This window comes from Callorhinus ursinus, unplaced genomic scaffold (genome assembly GCF_003265705.2).
Source record: "Callorhinus ursinus isolate GAN/ISIS: 27379988/994484 unplaced genomic scaffold, GSC_fseal_2.0 scaffold11, whole genome shotgun sequence".
NCBI lineage: Eukaryota > Metazoa > Chordata > Mammalia > Carnivora > Otariidae > Callorhinus > Callorhinus ursinus.
Window position 1 is genome coordinate 2853201 of NW_027397073.1, and position 20177 is coordinate 2873377.

General features: G+C 50.9%; 1 protein-coding gene across 1 annotated transcript in view; it reads right to left on the reverse strand.

The window, feature by feature from the left end:
- Positions 1–376: 376 nt before the first annotated feature.
- The window catches only part of TSHZ1 (teashirt zinc finger homeobox 1), a 76070-nt gene continuing 56269 nt past the window's right edge, over positions 377–20177 (reverse strand). The window contains exon 2 of the mRNA XM_025886658.2: positions 377–4930. Within this exon, the coding sequence (XP_025742443.1) occupies positions 1746–4930 (3185 nt within the window). The 3' untranslated portion in view covers positions 377–1745. The remainder of the gene's footprint in view (positions 4931–20177) is intronic.

The following is a 20177-nucleotide window of genomic DNA, read 5'->3' on the forward strand; positions in this document are numbered from 1 at the left end:
CCCAGGGTCTTTGCCTTTAGAGCAAGACGTACCCTTCTATCCCCTCACTGCGGCCCTGGATTCACACTACGGATAACTGTAAACGTCTTCAGACAGTCCACAAGGATCCTCTGAATGAAGCACCTCAGTCCGTGTCAATACAGAAGAGCCATCGCTCAGTGGCTCAACTCAGTCATCCGTGGCACCCAGCAGAGTTAACAATTTTAATTATCATTGAAAAAAATGCAATACTTATCATGTGAAGGAAGCACGTTGGCACACAAATCATGAGACGAGGATTCTGAATAGAATTTTTGTTGGTTGATCGCATGAGCAATACCTCTTGCTGCCGAAATAACTTCTCGAAGGCAATATAATGACGACATGACAATCTATGTAAATCAAGAACTGCTTGTGGGTTTATTTTACATTTGAGAAAACAGTGGATTTAATTGTGTGAACCAAAATGTACTGTACAATATTAATGATAGAACATCAAAATGTATAATTAATAGTGCATTGCTTGCTTTGTTTTCATTTATTTATTTTTGTCTGATATACATGCATCTGGAAAGATGCAGGTGCCAGTAAAATTTCTCTATTTAAATCAAGCTGCAGGAACTAAATTTTATTCAAAAATTGTGGTTTTACATTATATACACAGAAATTTAATATAAAATGACAATATAAAAAGTTAAAAGAGAAAGCATACAGCCAGAAGGTACAAAGAAAGTTGAATAGATTAAAATGGTACGATATGTAACATATAGGGGGTTTAAGCTGATGCTGGCAATTTACAAGGAAAGGACTCCGTTTGCCCCATGTTTTTTTCATTTACCAATGCAGCTATAGAAAGGTCAGCTTATACCAAAGCTTACATTTGTAAATAACTATAAACCGCAGTATTTTACAGGAAAAAAGAAATAGCATTTGTACACGTTTTTAAATAATAGCTTGCATACTTTTTTTGCCGAAAGTGGCATTTTTTTCAGCATCCAGAGGGTCTGGGCATAGTGGCAACTGGGGTGTTTGGTGGTGGTGGTGGTGGTGGTGGTGGTGGTGGTGGTGGTGGTGGTGGTGGTATTGGTGGGTTTTTTTGTTTTGTGGTTTTTTTTTTTTTTTTGTCTTCAATGTGTAAAACTGTGGCTTCCTAACCCCACGAGTCCTAGACAACTTTCTATCTTCCAACAGCTGCATGCATGTTTCCTTCACAAACCAGTTCTGCATATAAAAAGCTCATTTTTTAATTATTAAATAAGTTTTGTGTCTGACACAGCTTTTGATCTGAATGAAATGCCTTTAAGCCTTTTTTCTTTTTTTTTTTTTTTTGAGTGAAAGGCACAGAAATGCAATTGCAGTCCTCAAAGGGTTAAATTTGACACTACTAGGTTCTATGACCTTTATTGTCATGGCAACTTTGTAATTTTAGGATGTCTTTTTATCATTGTTATTTGTGTCTTTCTTTTCTGCTAAATAAATGTCTCTGAGTAGTGTGCCCCACTATTTCCTACAAAAGATAGCTTAACATCAAGAACAGATGTTGAAAATAAAGGTCAGACTTTGACTCACGGAAAAAGAAAAATAACATGCACAATCGGACAAAGAGCATATAAATATAACTACAAAATATGTGTAAGAAAAACCAAGGTCCAGACAGCCAGCTCGGCAACAAAAGGGAAGGCTGATTTCGGAGGCTCAGCCAGGCCTAGTGCAGTACAAAGACAACGTGTAGTGCAATGTGCCGCGGTCCCTCGCATACCTGGGCGCTATTGTTTCTCCAGCTCCGTCACATAGATCAGGTGGTCCTCCGGGGACTTGCCGTGGGTCTTACTAAGGTGCAGTTTGACTGCGTGCTTGCTCGCAAAAGTCCGGTTGCAAAGCTTGCATTGGAATGTGGAGCCCACATCGTCCTCGGCAGCCCCTATCGGGCCCAAAGCTTTGTTTGCCAGGACTTTTGAAACATTCTGCTGTTCTTGAATCTGATTTAGTGGCAGCTTGGAGAGATCCTTCAAGCTGAAGCCTAAGTGTGTCTCTAGATGATTTATGTACGTAGAAGCAGTTCTGAACTGAGAGGCACAATCGTTGCAAAAGAAAACAGGATGCCCTGTGTCCAGGTTCTTCAGGAACTTGGTACCCCCTGTCCTCCTCAGCTGATACTTCACGTTGGCCAGCCAGTGGCTGATGGTGGTCATGGACAGCCCCGTAAACTTGGAGATGTGCACGCGCTCCTGAGGGCCCAGGTCCGACATGATGTACTTACCCTCCGGCGTCTCCCGCAGGCTCGAGGCAAACTGGGCCTGCAGGATGAGCAGGTGCTGCGGGTTCCAGTTGGACTGTCGCCCCTTCCTCTTGTGCACAGGCGACAGCTCGTCCAGCGCTTCCTCGAAGCTGCTGCCGTCGGCGTCGGACTTCTCCGACACAGTGGAGGGCGTGGAGGACTTGGGGGTGAGCCGGCCCGTGAGGTTCTTCACCATGTCGGAGATGTCCATGAGGGCGCTCTCGCGGAGAGGCGACGCCACGGGGTCGGCCGCGCTGGAAACCAGGGGCTTGCTTTTGGACTTGGTCAGGTCGATGGGCTGGTCGCTGTTGTCGTAGTAATAGCGGTCGATGGCGTCCGCCTGCTTGATGGGGGTGGCAGGGTAGACCGGCTTGTCCAGCATGCTGTTGCTGATTTTGTACAGCATGGCCAGAGGGTCCAGCGACGGGCTCACAGGCTTGGACACTTTGCCCAGGTGGGTGTTCATGATGGACTGCAGCGCGCTCAGCGGGTTGATGAAGGAGGGCTCCGGCGAGTGGTCCGTGATGATGCCCAGGTTATTACAGCCATTGGTGACTTTGGCTTTCAGAGGCTCGGTGCCGTTTGGGGTGTGCGCGTCCAGCACACCCTCCTTTTTGGCCTTCCCCGCCTCCGCCTCGGGGCCCTTCTTCTGCTGCGCCTTGCCGCCGCCGCCGTCCTCCGCGCGAGGGAAGTCTTTATTCTCTTTGGCCACGGGGGACACAGCCTTGGCCGGAGAGCCCTTCTCCCTCTCGGCGGGCCGCTCCTCCTTCTTCACGCTGACCTTGCCGGTGACTTTCTCCACCAGCTCCTCCATGGCCGACACGTTGCTCTTGTGCGGCGGCGGCGTGAGGCTCCCCGGGGAGTGCAGCAGGGCGCTGTGCTCCGAGGCCAGGGACTTCACGCCGCCCGCGTAGGACGGCTGCACCTGCACGCTCTGCACCGCAGGCAGCGGCTTCACGGCGCCAGGCAGCTGGTAGGCTGCGTGGATGCTGGGGTAGCCGCCCCACGAGGGCGCGCCGTTCTGGGCTTTGCTGATGGCCGTGGAGACCGTGTTCTCCAGGGACTTCAGGATGTCCACCCCGCCCTTGGGGCTGTCGTCCAGGTCCTCCTCGCGGAGGTACTGATACAGGGCGGTGGGCTCGAACCTCTCGGGGGCCTCCTCGCTCTCCTCCTTGACCTTCTTCTCTGCCTCGCCAGCCGCCGGCGCCTTGTCCTTCTCTGGCTCCTTCTTGTCCTCGGAGGGCGTGGCGCCCGCGGGAGAGTCGGGCTGCTTCTTGATGTGGGAGGCCGGCAGCCGCGTGTGCGTGGTGGGGGGCAAAGGTATGGACTGGATCTTCTCTTCCACCACGGGGTCCAGCACCAGCTGCTTCCCCTTCTTGGAGGCGGAGCTGGTGACCTTGAGGAAGTGGCCGGTGACCATCATGTGGGCGGTGAGCTGCTGCAGCGTGTCGTGGGAGCTCCCGCACTCCATGCACTTGAGGATCTGCGCCTTGCGGGCCTCGAACTGCCAGGTGTAGCTGGCTCCGTTCTGGTAGCCGTAGCGGTTGTTGGGCGTCACGTACGGGTTGGCGGCCTTCTGGTCCTTGGCCGACTCGCTGAGCGCGGCGTCGGCGGCGAGGCCCGCCGGCTCGGGGGAACACGGCGACGCCAGGTCCTGCAGGGCGCGCTTCTTCGTGGAAGGGACCAGCTTGGTGATGGCTGGCACTGGCTCCTTCAGAGGCACTTTCTGGTAATGCTTTGTCTTGATCATGTGGACGCTCAGGTCCTGCAGCGACTCGAAGGAGTGGCCGCAGTACATGCACTTGAGCACCTTCTGGGCGTCCTCCTTGCCTTCCATCTCCATCAGCGAGCGCTTCCTGGGCTTGGACCACCGCTTGGTCTTCTCGGAGTCTTTGTCCCTGTTGTCGTCACGGTAGTGCCCCGTCTCGTTCATGTGCACGGTCAGCTCCACCAGGGTGTCGTACGCGGCGCTGCAGTCCTTGCAGCGGAACTTGCTGGCGCCCGTGAACACCGAGCCGTACAGTTTGTTGTTCTGCCTATAGAGCTGCACGGTGCTGAAGAGGCTGGGCTCGGGGAGCAGACCGTACGAGGACGTCTGCTGCAGCGTCTTGGCCAGCGCGGCCTGATGCCAGTCGTACCCGGAGCCACCGCCGCCGCTGGTGCCGGAGCCGGAGCCCGAACCGGAGCTGGGGGTGCTGGCTGTGGTGCCCGTGGTGCCCGCCGTGCTGGCGGGGGGCGTGGGGGCGGGGGTGGAGCTCTCCTTCTGGCCCACATCGCTGCTGCTGGTGGTCGAACCCGACTTCTTCAAATCCAAAGCTAAGCTGGACCAGCAGGACTCAGAGAACAAGTTTGCATACACAGCCTTGATTTGTGCCAAGCTGTCCTGGGGGTAGGAGACGCTGTCTGGGCCCTGTGGATCCTCCTTCTCTTCTCTGGAGGAAGAGCTTTGGAAATGGACTAGCTGGTCGCTGTTCTCACTGAAGGGCGACCCGTAGCCAGCGTCCTGGTTCGTCGCGGTGCTGACGGGGGAGTTCTGGTAGCTCTGAGCTTCCTTGATGTCCGTGTCCTCATTGCACACGTAGTCGCTTTCCGGGATGTCCAGGGACAGCCCAACCTCCTCCACGTTCTCTTCATCTATTTCTGCTGCCTTCAGTTCTTCCTCAGGAACATAAGCTAGGAGAGACAAATGAAACACAGTGAGGAGAAATAAATCATCTTCAAGGACGCGGCCTCCCCAGCAGTTACATGATCCTTACAAAGATGTTTCTCAGCCAAGCACCCAGCCTGCGAGGCTCCCCCTGCTTTATGGAACAATCCCGTCTTCAGCTCCTGCGGAAATAAGGTTTCCAGCAGGACAGTAACCCCTCTCCTCCCGACTGAACACAACCAGCAAAGCAGCCTCCACCAAAGGGCCAGTATCTGCCCCTTCTTAAAAACATCAGTCTGGCCAACCCAGCGGGGCAGCGGGGCCCGAGGGGGAGCCCGGTCACCTCCTCCTGGGGGTTGTTCCTTCCCTAAGTGACGTGCAGGTCCGTCATGCCTCCCCATCAGGTGGGACCTGTCAACTTGCAGGGCAAGATATTCCACAGACAGTAGCATAGCGGCTTCTGTAAATAAAGAGCTTCCTCAAAGGCCAGCGATAAAAAACACTCTGGTCTTCCCCAAAAAGAAGGCCAAAATACAGCACCTTCGGCCCCCTGCCTGGACAGTGCAGACATCACCTGCATGGGGACACCACACAGTCGTACAAAGCAGCATTATTAACAAGAGCCAAAAGGTGGAAACAACCCAAATGTCTGTGGACAAATGAATGGATGAACCAAATCCGTGTACGTACACGATGGAATAGTATTCAGCCTCGAAAAGTGGGGAAACTGATGCACACTGCAGTGTGGGTGAAGCTGGAGGGCACTGCAGGGAGAGGAGCCACACAGGAAAGGGCACGTACTGTAGGATTCCATGTAGATGAAGCACCTGTGATGAGGAGTCCCATTCGCAGGGACAGAGAGAGCCATGGGGTGTGTGGGGGCTGAGGGAGGGCGAGGGGGAGGCCGTGGTTCGTGGGCACACAGGTTCAGCTGGGAAGATAGAAAGCTCTGCAGACAGATGGTGGGGATGGTGGTCCAACAGTGTGAACGTGCTTAATGACATGGAACTGTCCACTTCAAAATGGTTAAAATATTAACTTTTGTGTGATGAATATTTTACCACAATAAAAACTTTTTTTAAATTTTTTTAAAGATTTCATTTATTTATTTGACAGAGAAAGACACAGCGAGAGAGGGAACACAAGCAGGGGGAGTGGGGGAGGGGGAAGCAGGCTTCCCGCGGAGCAGAGAGCCCGATGCGGGGCTCGATCCCAGGACCTTGGGACCATGACCTGAGCTGAAGGCAGACGCTTAACAACTGAGCCACCCAGGCGCCCCATTTTTTTTTTTTTTTAATTTTAACAGAGCCAGTATGTATGCGCTCCGACAGCCTACCTCAGGCTACAGGTGCGCAGCAGAGCGACTTCTGGGGTTGAAGGCGTCACCTTCCAGAGAAAAACTCCAGGATACTGACAGGTGTCCCATGACTGAGCGGTTTGGAGGGCACATAAATCGTTAGATGAAACCCGATTTTTTTACTTCAGGACATTTTAGATACTTTAATAGCTGACCAGTCTTGTTAATTCCCAAGGGGAACTAACTGCCCACACCACCTCTTAACTTATTTGACCAACATAATTTTATTTAAATTTTTTAATTTTTGTTTTTGAGGAAACAACGAGCCGAACTCGTGTTCCATGCACGCCTTGGGAAATTTGGGGTTAAGATATTTTCCAGGAAGCCCCTAGAAAAATGCACTGCTATGATGCGAGAGGGGTGTCTCATTAAATATGATCACTCATTATCACGTTATCAGAGCCCAATCCTAAGGGAATGCGGCAAAGAGCACACGCGTCTTCAGGAAAGGTTGGGAGGAGAGACGGAGAACATCCCAGCTGCCCAAGGGTTGGACGCCAGGCGCAGGAGGAAGGGACAGGGGAGTACCAGCACCTGCAAGCAGACGGCTTCAGGTTGGGGCAGAGGCGAGCACTCGAGGGAACGAGCACTCACAGTGCCCCGAGGACGCGCACAAGCCATGCACACGCACGCGCACGCACACGCACGGGGAATCCCACCGACTCGGTCATTTGGTCAGCCTCTCCAGCTGGACCCTTCGGAACCCCTGCACACACCGCGGGCCCATCCCCACCCCTGGCGCTGGTATGAAGCCATCTGAGCATGAACGCTCACGTGGTTCACAGCTGGAATCCCACACAGAAGAGCCGTCCACGAACAAATGGGGCCATTACAGTTAGTACCTTCCCCCCAGCATGAAAAATAACCACTCGTGCAGGAGACTTAACTATACACACTGGCATCTGGATTATGCTCCAGACAATCCTACAGCCCTCCTGTAAAAGGAAAAGCTCAGAAAAAAAAAAAAAAAAAGATTGCCGAGTTGAACGTCATCTTCATTTGTCTATAACTATTAAAGGTTTAGGACGGTCCGGGGTTCCGAAGGTTCGAAGCTCAGGTCCTTAGCCAAGGGCCCCAGGCGGCCTTGCCACCTCTTTGCAAGCTGGGCCTGGGCCCCGAGGTCCACCTCTGTGGATTCTGATGGGGGCAGCTAAGGCTCTGAAGCATTTGGGCAGGGCAGAGTCCATGGGAAGGTGCAGGCGTGAACCCACCGGCACCGGCACCGGCCCAGCAGGGCCGTCCCCAAGTACCTCCAGTGGCACGCCCACAGGCAGCTCCACAAACCCGGGTCCACCGGAGGAGCCTGCCTACGAGACTTGGGCTGTCCACTTCTGTGAAAGCAACATTCATGCCCCAGCAAGTAATTAAAACTAAGTTCAGGGAAAGGGTTGTTGTTGCTGTTGTTGTTTTAAAGAGAGAGAAAGAGCACACAAGCAGGGGGGAGGAGGAGGGGGGCGTGCAGAGGGAGAAGCAGACTCCCTGCCGAGCAGGGAGCCCAACGGGCTCGATCCCAGGACCCCGGGATCATGACCTGAGCCGAAGGCAGATGCTTCACCGACTGAGCCACCCGGGTGTCCCTCAAGGAAAGCTTTTAATCTGAACCCGTTTGGCTCAGCCTGGGAGGCCCATTGCTCTGGGTCTGTCCCCTGTGTCACCTGTCAGCTGGTCTGTCTCCCTCACTGGATGGAAGCAGGGCTGCCCACTGTCTACACGCCGGTGGGCACCCATCCGTGTGTGCGGAATAAAGAAAGGACTTCTGTCTCGGCTCTGGGAACCCCGGATGGGAAATCCCTTGTCCCACCGCTAGGGTTTGCCTGCCCACTGGCCCTCACCCTGGGAGGTGGCCTCTCCAGGTCTGGAACGGCACAGACATGACTGAGCTGGCCTCTGCTTACTCCCTCGGGCTCTCCCTCCCCTGGCCCCGGTGGAGCGGAGTGTCATCAGACCAGACTCCATCCCTCCTCAGGCCGTCCGGTCTACACCCGGAAGTTCCTGGGTTGAGCTGCGATGAGTTTCATGGACAACTCCACACCCCCAGTGTGGCCATTACCAGAGTGTCAGGTAGAACCACACAGAGCTACCCCCAGCCTCTTCCACAAGGAAACCCTCCTAAGAGGTATGGGTTTTCAGCGAGCCTTTCCCCCACCTGGATCCTGCGTCCATGGTGTTCCAGGAGGTAGGGTGTGGCCGGGAGGGATCCCCAACATGCCTGCTTCGCTGGACTCACGGGAAGGGGGCCCCAGCACACTCTAAGCTGAAGCCCCGGATCCTACCTGCTTTCCCTGACCCGGGCTCAGCATGCCCACCTTCCAAGCGCCCCTGTGGGGAGGCAGCGTCAAGGTCCCTCCTGCCCCAGCCACGCCGCTGGGACAGCACGTGTTGACCCTCCTGCCCCTGGGCCAGTGTACCGGCTGCCGCCAGCCACCCCTCCCGTGGCTCTTGCCTATCGCACTCTGGTCTCTTTCAGGCCGGTGTTCACCGGTTCCAGGAGTCTTCCAGCGCAAGCTTATGACCCCTGCATCTGCGTCCCACCCCCACCCCGGGGTCTGCTGGTCACAGGCCCGTCAGGGGACGGCACCTGAAGCCTGGCCTTTGTCATGCCTTCCCGCATGCTTTCAGAGCCAGCCCTGTGTCTGGCACACAGAAGGAGCTCCAACTGGTATGACATGAATTTGTCGTGATGTGAGTGTTCCAGACACTCCCAAGTCAATTATGTGCAAACAGAATGTTCCCCCGTCCCCTCCCCAAATAACAGCACACTTTCTCCTGAACTAGGAATCCCCTAAATCAGTTGTTATGAACCATCCCAAACAAGTTACCCATCCCAGAAAAGCGACCGTTGTCCTTGTTCCCAAGCCCTGCATCCAGCACTGCCCCCGCCTCCATAATGCAGAATCCCACACGGCCCAGCACGCGCTGCAGAGCCTTCCAGCCGGGCCTCGCCGTCTCGTCCTGCAGCCTCCTTCCTCTGGGCCGGCCCACTCTCACAATCCCAGAGCGAAAACCTCCACGAAAGCCATGTCCTGCACAGAGGCTACGGATCCCCAGGCGGACCCCTCCACCTGCCACATGTCCAGCCTTGGGTGCAACCTGGTCCAGGGCAGGACCCCCCCACTCCCACCTTGTGAACAACACTTATCCTCAAGGGGAGGCTCAGATGTCACCTCCATCATATGCCTCTCTTAATCCCTGCCAAAATCCCCCATCCCCCCGAAGGATTGAGAGATGTCTACTTGCCCGTCCTCTTAGACCGTGAGCTTTCACTCCACTCACGCTGCTGAGGCCACCCTGCCTGCTGCTCCGTGGGGGGGGGGGGGGGTGCTCGTTTTATCACCATCGTCTACCCCACGAGCCTCTGGGGCAGCATCACTGAGATGCCTGTCCTGCCGACGAGGAAGCCGAGCAGCTTTCCCCGGGTCCCATAGGGAAGGAACCAGGCGGTACCCACATCTGGGTTACCTGACTCCCGGGCAGGTCCTTCCATTCAGCCACCTCGGGATGAAGCTGATTTCCTTCATCTGTCAGCATCTCACACCAGGGAGTACATCCAGTAAATGCCGTGGACGTGAGTGACCCAAAGCCATTCCGAAGTGAGTATTTAGAACACCTCTCATGCGCCAGTCATCATGTCTAACGGAGACCGTCTCACCAAAGAAGCAAAAGGAGAGAGTCTGAGATGTGGACACTCTTAGGTCCAATCATTTTACTTTTGGACGTATAGCCAGGAACACGGTATGAAATACAGAAAAAGCTTTATGCACGAAGATGTCCTTAATAGTATCATTCCAGACAAAATGTGCCACGCTGTAAATCGTCAACAATAAAAGATAATTCAGTGATTTGTAGTTTATTCCGAGGATGGGCTGTTATTCAGGCATTAAAAAGTATCTTTAATGACAGGGGGAAAGTCCTTAAGTGAAAAAAGCTAAAAACAAATACTGCATACATGGTATAAGGGAAAAATTCTTTTAAAAGAATAGTGGTTTTTCTCTAGATAATGAATATCCATGAGTTATGTTGAGTGACACGGCTCTTGATAAATATCTCTACCTTCAAAATCTTCTTTGGTGTTTTCAGCTCAGCAAACAAGGATTAGCCTCTTCATACTGTTCCTGGAATAAAAGAGCCGGTAGCAACCCTGTGGTGAGCACCTAGCAGCCACTAGCCAGACCCTGGGAACAGGGGGCCCGGGAAGGGCAGGGCTCAGCCTGGGGGTAGAAATATGCACAGGGCTTGGTTAATTACTGTTTTTCAAAACATGTTAAAAAGTAAAGGGGAGGCAGGAATAGTGAGGGGTGCAGATGTATCTGGGTTCTTTTTTTTTTTAATTTTTTTAAAGATTTCATTTATTTAATTGACAGAGAAAGAGAGAGACAGAAAGAGAGGGAACACAAGCAGGGGGAGTGGGAGAGGGAGAAGCAGGCTTCCCACGGAGCAGGGAGCCCGATGCGGGGCTCGATCCCAGGACCCTGGGATCACGACCTGAGCCGAAGGCAGTTGCTTAACCAACTGAGCCACCCAGGCGCCCCGAGATGTATCTGGGTTCTGGTAAGAGGGATTGCAGTTGGCAAGAGGGTCTCCTGCTCCTGGACTATGCGCCCCCCCAGGTGTTCCCTGTCCTGCCTCCCCCTGGAGAGGGCCAGCGAGTCCCACGGACGAGCACAGGTGGCAGGGCCTCTCCGTCGGTCCTCAGCCCGCCAGATCAACAGTCACCATGCTGCATCGCTTGAGCCTTCCAGAACGTTCCTGTTTTAGAACATTAGGGTTTACACTTTCACCATCTACTCTTCCAGTGTATCCGTCCTGGTAAGTTGATACTCCCCAGCTATTCTGCTCTTCTACCATGTTGTTTTAGCCCATTGACCTATTCTTTGAATGAGTTCACTTTTCAATGCTAACATACAAGGGGCCGGGGGAAGCGTGGACCCAGAGGGGCAACCGGGGGCCACCTGCCCTGTGCCCGTGCTGTGACACCCTTCTGACCCTAGAGTTGTCTTCTTGCCCCCTCCTAGGATGAAACTGGCAGGGTAAAACTGACTTCTGAAGATAGCACATCCACTCAACCTGGTAATCTGCATTCCAGGGGAGGATTCCACCGGCCCGCCAGGCGAGGAGCAGGTCAGGACACTCGGGGTCACATGGGATGGCCACAGCCTGTAACAGGTGTACGGGATTCAGCTTCCACACAAACGAAGGTGTGAGGGAGCCCATGGAATGTTCCAGATTGATTCTGTGAGCGATCAAGCCAGCCTCCCTTACCCCTCTGCCCTCCATTCTCAGAACTTTCAAGGGCTGACTTGGCTCCAAGGCCCCAGCACTAATGATGACAATAAACACAGAGTTCCCAGAGCAGCACCTCCTGTGTGCTCACCAGCGGCCAGGACGCACCCCGCACAGGACCCCTAATCTTCCACTGCTCTCCACCTAACCCCTGGGCAGCTGATGGAGGGACCTTCCTGAGGCTCCCCCAGGGCCAGGGCTGGGCTCTGACCCTCTCTGCCTTGCTTACTGACCTGGCCCTTTAAAAGCAATGCTCAAGCCCCCTGGGGCCACCCCCAATGGCTCCTGCCTTCCAAATCTGGGCTCAGGCCAAGAGCACTCACACCCGGGGGTCAGAGCCCTCAGAAGGCTCTAAAACCTACTGAGTCTCAATTTAAGAGTTTGGGCCTGGGGAGGATGAGAAAGCTGGACCTTGCAGCAGGGCTGCCCTAAAGATGGAAATTCTCACACCACACCCACCCCACGGTGCCTGATAAAACCAGCCAGACACTGGGCTTCAGCGGGAGGCAGGGGAGGAGGCTTTTGGTTTTACCACGTCTGTAACTGGAGGAATGGGCCAACCAACTTTTCAAGACAAGGCCCCCTGAGCCGCATCTGTCACACATGGCAGGTGCACAGAGTGTGTGCAAGGGGTGACTGAAGAGAGGGCTGACCCAGGTAGCCTGGACCTGGAGGCCAGGGTAGGTGGGGGAGGGTGACATTCCACCTGCTTATCTCTAGAGGGTCCAGGCAAATGAGGCCACTGTTGTGGCGTCCTCTTGAAGGACAGATGCCCATCATTTTCCTGACATGAGGACGGACAGATGAGACACCCGGGTAGGAGCCCCAGCCCAGTCACCTATGGACAGTGTGGCCCCCACACACACAGCCACCCACCTGTCAGGGCCTCAGTTTCCCCAAACCGCATTAATGACAACTACTGGTGTCTTCTGGGGGGCTTGGGGGGGAGGTCTAGGAAGTGCGGTGGCAGCATGTCTTCAACAAGCCCAAGTCCATGCTTGCCGGCCCCTCTGCGAACTCCTCACACCCTGCAGATGCAAAATGAACTGGGAAATGTGCATGCAGGGGCCGTCCCCCTAAGCTGGCAGAGGCACCCCTGCTTAGCCTCACGCCTAACAAGCTGTTGCCAACCTCTGAACGGTCAGAACAAAATAAGGAACGTTTGTCCCGATGAGAGCCGACCCATCACTGGCCTTTAGCACCGGGTAGCTGGTGCACTTAACAACCACACTCAAAATTCGGGCCAGGGAATCATTCAGGAAGTTAGTCCTTCTGCATCACCCAGGCCCCTCTGTCTGCCCTCCGGCAGCTCCCCTGATGACCACACCTTCCAACAGCGAACAGAGCACAGAAGGCCAGTGGGAACCCGCAGGGAGCAGAAGCGGGTTCCTGGTTAGCAGCTCCTCCCGACGCCCGACGCCCGACGCGGGAGGCGGTGGAAATGAATGACAAGAATCGGGCTGGGAAGCTTTGTTTATCCAAGCTCTTTTCCTCATTAGCACGCATAACTGAGAGTTGGCTGTGAATAAGGAAAATGGATATTTAAAAAAGTGACAAATATCAAACACAGGTCTCGTCCCTGCTTGGTTACTGGCTTACGGTAAATACCAAACTTCGCTATCGTATTGCCACCTGGTGAAACTATGCAATCGTACCAAATTACATGTTTATCTACACCAAACTCGGTTTTAGACCGGCAAATGTGATATCCACGAACAGATGGCCATTATAGCAAAATACATTTCCTCCAAGGGGCCAATTCACAAAAGGGTCTCACACACACCTAAGTGATAAATGTACAGCTGCAATTCATTGTGGAATCTTGCAAAACACACTTCCTTCCAAAATTTATAATTGATCACTTGTAAAGTTACTTCACCTCTGTTACCAAGAGAGCAGGTGGTTTTGATAAAAGTTAGAATATACTGGGAAATAAAAAATGCAGAGAAAGCAGGTATAGGAACAGAGCTCCTCCCTTCCTACTCTGAAAAGGACATTAACAGACAAGCAGGATATATGTTAATTTACAAACATAAGTTCTGATTTTTTATAAGAAGGTTGACACTCTGCCAAGCAAAGCTGAAAGGCCACTTTTGCTCATATGTGATAGGAGCAAAAAATTTTCTATCGCTTTGGCAGATTTTAATTGCCTGGTACCAATCACTATTGTACTGAGCTGCTACACCATCTGATTAATACTGGAATCGTTTCTTTATGTAAAACCCAATAGAAGCCATTTTTAAGAACAGCAGAGTCTGTAAACACAATGGCCTGTAATTTTTACCCATCTCTAATTTTAATTAGGAATCCACAGGTAACTTCTTTAACTGTAATTCCTTCTTTTCCTCGCCACCCCAGAATGCGGTGTCGCGTTAATGAGAAAGAAGAAACCCCCTTTCGAGGCTCCTCCCAAGAAGCACACCCGCTATTATCCTTGTGCCCATTATATTAATGCAACCAAACCAGTGGGGCAGCATGAATTAGAGCTTAAACCTGATCACAGAGACCACAAACTTTCACTGGTTTTCAGCAGGGGCTTCTTTCTTTTTCTTCTCAGGAAGAAAAAGAGGAAAAACGTATGAGAACCTTGCAAAATTAAAAAGGAACTTAAAATGGAGAAGAACAAGAAGTCAAATATTCTTCTATGAACCTGAGAAAACACGGGTATGTGTCACTACCACTGGATGGTATGTTGTTAAACTGTGCACACGCTCTCTCGTTCCATGAATTAAAAAGCTAGCCATCGCCAACAGGTGCATGCCCGATGCCAAGCATGGGGACGTCGCGTGTTTTCGGTGCCTGCCTCCACACTGAGGAAGGACAGACACTGCTCTCTGGTGGTCTGACGAGTCTGGGCCTACAAATCCAACATCAGCAAACCAGGCCCAAAACACCGGGTTCCAACCTGGTATTACTGACCACCGACACCAGAAAAGACTTTGATCAGATAGGGTCAGTTTCGTCCTCACAGATGACATTTGGAAATCAGGAGGGGAGACTTGTGCACAAACTACCTCTTCAAATGGCTGAAATCAACACAAGAAATGTAACTCAGCTCAAGCACCTATTCGCGCTCGTACTACCCACCATACACAAGAGCCATCGTGAAGAACCAGTAGCAAGTATCTCCCCATCCAGGAGACACGGTGTGCCGCCACAATTCCTCCACCGTGTCTTCTGTTGGGGAGTCAACTTCCCTAAAGAGGGGTGTTGGGACACACACGTGAGTGAGGAGGGAGAGAAAGGGCTTTACAGCCTCCACACCCCACCCAGGGCTCATGTCACAGACGTGTGTCCCCACTTCCAAATCCAGTGTCTTATTCTCACAAATGCACAGGACAGAAGAGGAGACACGGGAACTTGAACTTTTGGGGGGTTGGGGCAATGACATCATCAGGTGCGGGGAGACACACAGACTTGCAGATGTCGGTGTCAGGCTGACTCATACCAGAAATTCAGGGGAGATTTTATCCTTAAGTACACTGTGGCCAGACATAAATCCCGTGCCACTGTGATACAGCAGGAGCCCCAGGACCCTACGTAAGAATTTCTAAACCCGACTGGAAGCTTAACACCAGGCCACATAACACCCGACTTCCTTGAAACCCCCGAGTAACAACATGGTGACTGAATCACAGGAACAGCCACACTACCATGACTGAAAGTAGCATTCTCTCATCATAATAATGGGGTTTATTTCTACTATTATCGGTAAATTCTCATAATTGCTTTCCTAGATGCCTTGTAAAAATTTTTACCTAGGGGGAGAGAAAGAGACTGACTCATAAAAACTCCTAAGTTTAGGCAATTATTTGTGATGATTTTTTGTTTTCATTACAAGCTACAACTTCCTAAAAATCCACATGGGTACAAATGTACCAAAATACAGTATTTGTTTTATTTCCAGTGATGAAACCATGAGAACACTATACTTCACAAGGGGAATGAATACCATTTCTTAGCCTAGGAGATTTTACGAGAGCAGCTACTGCTGCACAGGAAAGAGCCCCACGCCGTGGTGTCTGCTCCACCAACCCCCCACTTGGCGCCGCCAGTCCCCCTCCGCCCTCGCCACCCCCTCGTGAAAATCTGATGAATGAGTAAGCTTGGAAATGGTAGCTGCTGTATAAAATTCTCCTTTTACAATTACTTACAGAAATAAATGACATTTCTCCCCATCAAATAAAACAAAGACTCCAAATCATCTTCTGCCACTTTTTTGTGTCAAAACAGCTTTGCCATCATCCCCCGCCCTTCCTGAGCCTAGCACGTGGTGTGGAGCGTGACACTCTGAGCACACGCGGTGTGTCCTGGTGTCAGTGGGAGAACACGCCTAGCAGCCATACAGAACATCTGAACAAGCACACACCAGCACCTGCGAGGCAAGAGAGAAGGTGCTGCCAGCTCTATGTGCATGTGCATGCACGTGTGTGTGTGTGTGTTCATGTGGGTGCATGTGAACGTGTGCAGGTGTGTGCAGGTGTGCACTGTGTGTTCATGTGTGCATGTGTGCGCATGTATGTGTTCATGTGTGCATTGTGTCTATACATGTGAATGTGTGCGGGTATGTGTGCATGTCCGTGTGTTTTCCTGCGTGCACTGTGTGCATGTGTGTGTGTGTTCTTGTGTGTGTGTGTGCATATGAATGTGTGCAGGTGTGTGTGCATGTCCGTGTGTTTTCATGCGTGCACTGTGTGAATGTGTGTGTGTTCTTGTGTGCGTGTGTGCATGTGACTGTGTGCAGGTGTGTGTGCATGTCCGTGTGTTTTCATGTGTGCAGTGTGTGCATGTGTGTGTGTTCTTGTGTGCGTGTGTGTGTGGACATGTGCAGGTGTGTGCGTGCATGCATTCGTGTGTGTGTGCATGCATGTGAACTGTGTTGTGCATGTGTTCATGTGTGTGCATGCAAACATGTGCAGGTGTGTGCATGCATGTGCGTGTGCATCCATGTGTGCATGTGTGTATGCATGTGTGAATGAATAAAAAAAAATACATAGACCTTATCGTTCCCAAAATGGGAACAAAACAACCAGATCTTGGTTAGATTTCACTTTAAAAAAAAAATTAAAACTTGTTAATATTTTTTGTCATAAAATGTGCCTTCTGGATGCCAATGTGTCCCTAAAGATGTGCTGTCATCTTAAGCAACATGAAATTCTGTGCATTCTAATGCAAGTGGACATAAGGCAATGTATATGGTCCCTGTTAGAGTTTAATCTGACACCAACAATGTGTGCCCTGCTGCTTTACAATGTAAATATACACATATTGTCTGAAAAAATATTTTCATCTCAAATGTAATTATACAATGAGGCACAAACATCTTATCTTTGGCAAATTAGATAAAAATTTTATTTCTCAAATTGCAGCCCAACATTTTTAAAAAAACATCTTTGTTTCTTTCAAGAAAACAAGATTTGCTCTATTCGACAGTCATTTTAAGAATGGTGAGAAGTGACAGCTGTATTTGTTTTTTAATGGCTAAATGTAGAAAAGTTCCAAATTCCCTGGAGTCTTAATAACACTGGCTCTGAGCAATTAGGTTCATATACCCCCAGCCTGCATCTTAATCTCCAACCCAATTACACACAACAGAAAGGTGTTCTCCTGAACCCTCCTGTTTTCTATTCCATAGGAGGTGAATGCTCCAAAACTCCGCCTCCTCGTGAACCTTGCTCCTCAGATGGATGAACAGAAAGTAGTGTGGGTGCCTTGCCTGCCTTAAAAGCTGAAGCAGGAGAAGAAAGGCTTTCCCCAGAACTGGACTTGCTTTCTAAAAGTCAGTTTTACATCGTGCTTCAAAATCTAGCAGGTTACTCAAAATACCCATCCACACAAGGAAACAAGCACCCATCATGTCTGTACCTACCTGATAACAAAATATCCTGATATAAAGTGAAAGATGTGCCCTTTAGATAAAAGATGCTCCGCTTTTCCCCCCGCCCCTCAATTTAAATATCTGGAATCATTCGGATATTGGTATTTCATATAACAGGCTAGCCAACTCAGTGTTGCCATGTTTAACTCACTTGGATCTGAAGTAATAATGTCTAGATCAGAGGAAGGCAGTGATACTGGAAAATACAGTGTGCGCATTCAGCATTTTAGTACGAGAACACATTGACTAACCCACGTTCACATAGCGGAATTGACAAGGACATTATGGGACACCCGCATAACTGAACATGTCTCTTGCTGGACGCCCCGATATTTTCTCTAGACGTCGAGTCATGTGTATAGAACATAGTGAAAAGGAACGAGTTTCTAATTTTTGAAAAAAGGTGAAATAGCACCAACTACTCAAATAAAATGGCTCTTCTTTGACAACTAGGATGGAAAATGACTTTTTAGGCAAAGAAGAAAACATCCAAAAAGCTGACCATTTACAATTACAGGGAAATGAGGAAAACATAGGTTCTCCTCTGTCCCTTCGCGCTTTCGAGACCAGGTTCTAGAATCACTGTGAGACCATCCTTGGGCTTCGCCAGCCAAAGGCACCCCTTGCTGGCCACCCACCAGAGAGGAGGAAAGAGCCCCGCCCCTCCTCACCCCCTCGGCCGCTCGGAAGGGAGAGCGTGCAGTGAGCAGACCTCTGCGTGGGGGGCCACGGCGCCCCGCGCTGGCGTGGCTGGGCTGCAGTTCTAATCTCGGAGAATTCCTTGCCCTTTCCCCTCTCTCCAATGAACTATACACGCATATGTGTGGGCATTCTCATTAGGGCTCCACCACCAAAGGCATGGAGGTGAATCAGTCCAGGCCCCTCCCCGCTCTGCCCTGTCAAGATGATTCTGTTGAAATGTTCATTTTCATCCCTGCTGGCAACATTAGAATGGAAGGTATTTAACCTGTTTCCATTACTTCTACAAATTACCATTACGGGGCAGGACAGATGTTAGAATCACGGCCCGGAACTGACTTCCATACATTCTTTCCAGGAACTGTGAGGAGACGGAACACCGCTAGATCATATTGTCCAGGCTCAATAATGTTCTCTCGGTTACCAGATTTATTAACTTTGCACATCCGCATTTCACTTGCTTTCTTCATGAAAACTCCCAGGCTAGGTGGGTTCATTTAATTTGGAGAAGGAAACCTTTGTCAGGGATGATGTTTTGATCAGGTGCGCTAAGAGAGTGGGGAGGGGCGCGGGCGAGGGGAGGAGGTGGGGAGAAACAAGTGTGGGAAAAGGAAACAACCTTTTGTCGAAAATGTTAGCTTTCTAACACAAATGATGAACGAGAAGTCAGTTAGAGATGCGGGCGCTCAAAGACGGCTGTCACTTCACACAGACACTGGCACAACTCACCTAGACAGGTGACACTTTGGTGGAGCAAAATCCTGCTGCATTACTGAGCACACCAGGGATGGGGCGCAGGCAGACTGCAGGCCCGGGATGCCTGGGGCACCCAGAGAAGTGAATCCGGCAGGGGAATGGATTTCACTCTCCATCTGCATCCTTAAGTGGAGCCGGAGATGCAGTCTCTTGGCTAAAACGATGGAAGAGGCGCTGGAGTCACAGTCTAGGCGCGAGCCTGGTGCATGCTGCACATTGTTTCTCCCTGAGATCCGAAATAGAGGCTAAAAGGATGCTACACATAACTGGGCGGGGGGGGGGGGTTTTTTTGGGGGGACTCAGGGCCCTTAAACTAGTTACTACTTTCCTCTTCAGAAATTTAACAAACAGCAATTCCTAATCAGTCTAAGACATCTGCCCTTCGATCTCTTGCGAAGGCCACGTGTGGCGCCCTGAGTCTACCCAGCGCTCCAGCTGCAGGTAGGATTCTTGGAGGACGTACAAGTTTCGATAGTTTCTAGGCAAAGGTCTGAAAATAAAAGATTCATTCGTGGAACAGAAAAGACAAAACAAATTCTATTCCAACTGTTCCCACCGGACAGCCTTTCTCACTAAGAGCAGCTAAAGGAAACTCAACTCCCAACTTCACAGTTTCCATGTTCCTCTCTGTCTCCATTGGTTCTGGGGAAGAGACCACTTGCAAAGAAATGCTGGGCATGTTAAAATGATTAAGCCAAGAAAAGGCAACGAAAATATTCAGTGGAAATTAGCAAAGCCAAATCACGGGTAGAAAAAAGGCTGCTGACCGCTAACGGTTCTCAAATCCCTACAAGGGAGCCTGAAAAGAAAAAGGTACGCGCACATGAACATATTCTCTGTGGAAAGTGTGAGAGCCCGCCATGACCACCAGAAGCATTTTCTCCATGACAACACTGAAATCCAGTCCCAAACGGGAATAAAATATACTCTGAGATAATGATCCACCCAGATAGAGAGAACTTTTTTTGGCACACTAGAAATTTATTTGGAGGATTAATCATATACTATTATTTTGAAAGACATAATTTGCTTGTTCTTGGGTAAACATTTCATACCCATAGACTATCTGCTCGACCAGCAATATGAGTTGGATTGAAACGTCCTTGACTAATAACAGGTAGTATTCATTGAACATTTCTCTGGACCAGACACTATCTGAAGTGCCCTGTATTTATTACCTGAGTCAGGGTCTCCCCAGCGATAAGGGGAATGCCCACGATTCCTATCCACTTCCACATGGGCACACGGGGGCATGGGGGTACCCATGAGCTGCCCAGAGCGTAGCAACTGCAGCTCATGGAGC